Source organism: Capsicum annuum, chromosome 3, assembly GCF_002878395.1.
Source record: "Capsicum annuum cultivar UCD-10X-F1 chromosome 3, UCD10Xv1.1, whole genome shotgun sequence".
Classification (NCBI taxonomy): domain Eukaryota; kingdom Viridiplantae; phylum Streptophyta; class Magnoliopsida; order Solanales; family Solanaceae; genus Capsicum; species Capsicum annuum.
In genome coordinates, this window is record NC_061113.1 from 226,308,600 (window position 1) to 226,314,355 (window position 5,756).

Here is a 5,756-nt window from a genome sequence, read left to right on the forward strand (position 1 = left end):
GACAAAAAAAGATCACATAAATTGTGAGACTTCATCATCATTCGGTTAAAATAAAAAAACACGTGAAACTCTGAATATACTCATTCATAGTCAGAGCCAACAAGCAGGTCAAGCTGACACGGTCAGTAATTTAAATCTTTTGTGTTTTTTGTATATATCGATCGATACATTTAAAGATACGTTATATTCCCGCATACCCAATAACTTCACAGTCATTTTGGCTGCGCCCATTACTCATGGCTTATAAGCATAAGTCTTGAATTTGAAATTATTTATATGTATCGATCAATACATTTAATAAACGCATTATATTCCTGCTTACCCAACAACTTCATAGTTCTTTGACCGAGCCTATAACTTATGACTTATAAGCATAAATCGTATCGAAGTTTTTGTATATAGCGATGAATACATCTAAAGAACACGTTATATTCATGCATATTCATGTCGGGGGAGTCTTTTTAAATGAGCTTATAACTCATGACTTACAAGTATACATTATAAATTTGAAAAAAATAATTTATAACTTTTAAATTTAAAACCATTTAAAATAAACTAATTTAAACGAGCTCATAAAATGTTACGGAATGGAATGACTAATTAAGAGAAAATCAAGGGACTTAATTGGTCAAATTACTGAGTAGTTGGTATTAGCTTTTGACCGACATATTTTAATTGGGCCGGTTTTCTGGGCCTCACGTGACCGGCCACACGTACTTCGAGGATACAATTAGGTGTTGCTGATTCATCAGTAATTTGAACTTCACCATTGGACCAACATCTTCACCCGGGCCCACCACTTCTTACGTGTCACAATCACAAACGTTTGTTTTAAACACAATTGAGATGTGGCGAATCGTAAACTCACCGGAATCCTTTGGTTCACAGCCGGTGACCGGTTAACTATGTTTAGATATTTTTATAGGATCAAAATCATTTTTTCTCCCCAACTTTGTCTTAAAAATCAAACTCTCCCCTCAACTTTGAACCATAATCATATTCTCTCCTTTATCCTAATTGACTTTTTAAAATTCTTATTTTACCCTTTATCATCAATTTTTTTATTCTTTTTCTAACTTCTTTAAAATCATCATATTTTCATTTAAAAAAAATTCATATAACAATTTTTTCATAAAAATATAAACATTATTCATATAACAAAATTTTCATAAAAATATAAACATTATTTTCTAGAAAAAAAATAAAGAAATATATAAGCTAATGGTGATCTTTATGAAGTAAATTAGCATAATAAGAAAAATAGTTTTATTATTAATAATAATCAAAACTATAATATTTATTTTAACAACTAATTTTATAAACATATTTCAATGCAGAAAATACAAACACTAAATGAAAGAGATAAGCCTCTAGTGCCACCCCTAATTATGGTCAAAGTTTTTACGACACACTCCAACTTCACAGGGGTCCCATTATCCCCTAAACTCAAATTTAGCGTATTTTTATTATTTTTTTGTGCTAACATGACACCTTTATTACATAAAATGGAGCTCATATTAAAGGCGTCACGCCATCTAAAATGATTGACAAAAAGTATCACGTTAGCTAAAAAGATTGACAAAAATACGCTAAAATTTAGTTTAAGGTGTAATAGGACCCCCGTGAAGTTAACGTGTGTCGTAGAAAATTTGGTCTTAGTTCGGGGATACTAGATGTTTTTCTCGAATTAAAATAAGGTCAAATTTTAAAGATTATATTTATTTATATAAATTATAAAATATGTAATACTCTATTAATGACAATCACAACTTATTTACTGATATAGACAATAGATAATATCGTTTCTTATCACTTGATCCTCATGCTAAAAATAAATATTTTAGTTTATATGCTTAATTTGTGAAATCAAGAGAATTGTATTATATTTTTTTTTTATCCTTTAGTGTTAAATAACTATATAAAGTAACAGTATAAATAAATTTAAAGTTTCAAATTATCATTAATAAGGTTAATTTAACAAAATATATCTCTAAGTAAAATTTTCTTAAGGATTGTGTTATATCAAGAAAAAAGTTAAGTAATGCGAAATAAATTTAGTAAGAGAGTGATAAAATACGAAAATATACGCACATGCATGTACATACATATGTATATATACACACTTAGGGATGAGTTGTTTGGAAACAAGTTATTCCGGGATTAGTTATTACAAAATAAGTTATACTAACATGTATGTGTAATAACTTATTTCATCACTATGATATAAATGGTGCGACAAATAATTTTGAAACTACCTAATAAATCTAATTAAACGCAGGATAAATAATCATGAACTTTATCTCTGAATTATTATAATTATACCTCACACCAAACGACTTTTTAATACATATAGTACTAAAATAACGATCTTAAAAAATAATATTGAATTTTGTGATAAATTTATAAAACGTATTAATTTACGTATAAAATTAATAAACTTAAATAAAATGTTATAAATATCCATGTTAAAAAAATATTCATTACATATAATATAAAAAGATATTACATAAATAGAATTTAAATTATAAGAACAAAATGGATATTGTATGAGATAAAAGGGAGTATAATTATTGTTCAATGTTAAGGGAAGTTTGATTTTTTAATCAAAGTTGGGCTGAAAATCATATAGAATCTGGTAGTATGAATGTACACTATTTCCGTTTTATTTTATTTGAACTCTTGATAAAAAATAATTATTTTAAAAAGTTGAAGTACAAATATATTTTATTAATAATGCATTAAAAGTCTAAATTTAGTTACTATCAGACATTATGCAATTATTTAATATCAAGGCTTAAAAAGAAAAATATTTATAAAATTCTGAAAAAGAAAAATATTTATAAAATTTTCTTCATCTCATAAATTAGGAAAATAAATTAAAATAACTATTTTAGTATATAAGTCAAGTTAAAAAATGGAGGAAGTATAAGTTTATCAATTTCTTCATTAAATGACTATATAACTTACGAGCAGTTAAATTTAAAATTTTTGAATCATAATTAATAAAATTAATTTAATATTCTAAAATATATCTCTAATAAATTTTTTCTTAAACAAAGTGTGAACTCAATATGGGTCAAATATTAAAATAAAAAAGAGGTAATCATATTATGTATTTTCCTTTTATAAAAAGGGTAAATATAGAATAAATAAAATAGAGAAAATAATAAAGTATAAACTATTAGTATAATAATAAAATAGGTGAGTTTATTATGTATCTTCTTATTTCGGCTGGTTGGATCCTATAAAATTGCAAATTGAGTTCTTGACTCACGCCACTTTCAAATACAACTCTCTCTCTCTAATTTCTCACTCCCTCTTTCATCACAATCATATCTTTGCTATTATTTTACCATTCAAAAGGACCAAAATTATCAAAAAACATCATCATTCTGAGCATTTTATCATATCAAAAGTACCAAGAAAGTCATTTTTAGAAGATTTACTCATTGAAAAATCTGGATTCATTAGTTATTTTCTTTCCTTATGAACTCTCTTGCTTACTTTATTGTTCCCTTTAATTCCTTTTTTAATCTCAGGCTTTCTTCTCCGTGTGGGACTGACTGACTTTGGTTGTGTTTCTCCCATCTTTTAATGTTTTTGAGTCTTCTTTTGTCAGATTGTGTTTTGAATCATCGTGTTTTTGGCTTCTCTTTGACGGTTCTATTGCTCCTCTCGTTTTTTAAGAGTAGTCCTGTACTTTTGGTGTCACTCTCAAAGCAACCTTTTTTTTTTTGAGGCTGATCCTTTTTTGATAACGCTGAAAATAGCTAATCAGAAGAAACAAAGGCTTCTTCGATGGATTATGATATGCTGTGTCCGATCAAATACACTGAGCATCGGAATGTTATCAGGAAAGTCTCTAAACCCTCTCTGATTAAATCCAAAAAATTCCCAGAAACCTCAAAATCCCCTCAATACAATCCATCTGTTCCGAGGACTGTTCGGATTTCTGTTACAGACCCAGACGCAACGGACTCTTCCAGCGATGAAGAAGAAGACCAGTTATTCGGTCGTAGACGGGTGAAAAAGTACATCAACGAAATCAGTATTGAAGCCGCTCCAATCAAGTGCGAAGTTAGCAGCAGTACAGCTAAGAACAGTGAGAAAACGATGGTGAATAAAAGAGCATTGGAGGCTCTTCAGGTCAAGCAAAAGCCAATGAAAGTCCAGACCCCACAATCGACTAGCACTGTTAGGAAGTTCCGCGGCGTACGTCAACGACCGTGGGGTAAATGGGCTGCTGAGATAAGAGACCCAGCCCGTCGTGTCAGGCTTTGGTTAGGAACATACGACACGGCTGAAGAAGCTGCTATGGTTTATGACAACGCTGCAATCAAGCTTCGTGGACCCGATGCCTTAACGAACTTCATCACTCCTCCCAAGCCAGCGCCAGAGCCAGAACCAGAACCAGAAATCAGTGTTCCTTCCCACTCTGGCTATGAATCCGGTAACGATTCCCGGAACATTCCTTCTCCAACATCTGTTTTGCGGTTTAGAATGAGCCAGTCAAGTGAAGAGACAGATCAACAAAGCCAGTGTCCATCGGTCCAAGGACCGATGGAGTGTGAGCAAACGGTTCAAGAGGTTGTTGAACCGTTTGTTCAAAATGCTGAACCACTTGAGTCAGTACCTCAGCAGGAGGATGTTGAGGAGTGTCAAGGCGAGACCAGCATGATTCCAGATTACTCAAATGATTACTTACCAACAGATGTTCCCTTCTTGGAAAACTACTTCAATTTCGAAGTACCAGAACAAACATTATTTGAGGACATTCCAACAACAACAACAACGAGTTATCCCAATAATTTAGGCTCGTCAAACAATGACATTTCTTCATTGGATTTCGCAAATGACTTCCTCTTTAACGATGATGATTTCGCCAATTTTGATGATGCCTTTCAAGATTTGGGTACATTAGGAGTGGATGATTATTTCCAAGACATTGTTGATTATTCCAGTGTTGATTCTCTGTTGGCTATTTAATTTGCTTCTATGAATGATCAATTTTGCAACTGTTACTATCGCCGGCTTGCCACTGTTTAGTGACAAATTTTGTCTTCCGGCGACAGCAAGAAATCGGCTAGAGTTTTATTTATCTTTTTATTTTTTAGTATATTAGTAATAGTATTAGTATTTATTAGTAGTACTATAATTTATTTGTTTTAGGATCTCCGTGAAAGTGAATGGAGTGAAGAGTGGAATTTTTGTTTTAGTTTTATAAAAAGGTTTTTTTTTTTTCTTTTTTAGAATAAGTAGAGATGCCTTGGAAAGAGTTGTATCGGAGTACTCTACGGAGATTTTAAATGAGAATCTTATAATCTTCATTGAAATTCAGTTGTTCCAGTATTAATATCTACTTATTACAGTACTTGTTATGTTTTACTTCATCCATTTAAAAAAAATGATTTATTTTAATTTGACATAAAATTTAAGAAAATAAAGAAGATTTTTGAATCTTGTGATCTTAAATTAAAGTTATATCAAATGTACCAGAATATTTCCTAAATATGCCATATGAAAAGTTGAAATTGAAGCATTGCAAAAGAAAAAAGAATCATTCTTTTTTAAACGAACTAAAAAAAAAATAGGACATTCTTTTTTTTTTTATCGAAGGGAGTACCTTTTATGTTTTTTAAGAAAAAACGTTAATTACTCTCTTTGTTTTATTTTGTTTTGATTGGACATATTTCACTATGGAACATGATAATTAAGAAATTCTAAATTAAACAATAAGTTTTCTTATTCCTTCACAA

The 5,756-nt window shown here is 30.2% G+C and overlaps 1 protein-coding gene across 1 annotated transcript; it reads left to right on the top strand.

Annotated features, from left to right (window-relative positions):
* Positions 1 to 3,242: 3,242 nt before the first annotated feature.
* Positions 3,243 to 5,333, top strand: LOC107863153 (ethylene-responsive transcription factor CRF4). Its single transcript, XM_016708955.2, has one exon. It carries the CDS (start codon positions 3,799 to 3,801, stop codon positions 4,984 to 4,986), a length of 1,188 nt encoding a protein of 395 aa, XP_016564441.1. The 5' UTR covers positions 3,243 to 3,798; the 3' UTR covers positions 4,987 to 5,333.
* Positions 5,334 to 5,756: the final 423 nt, after the last annotated feature.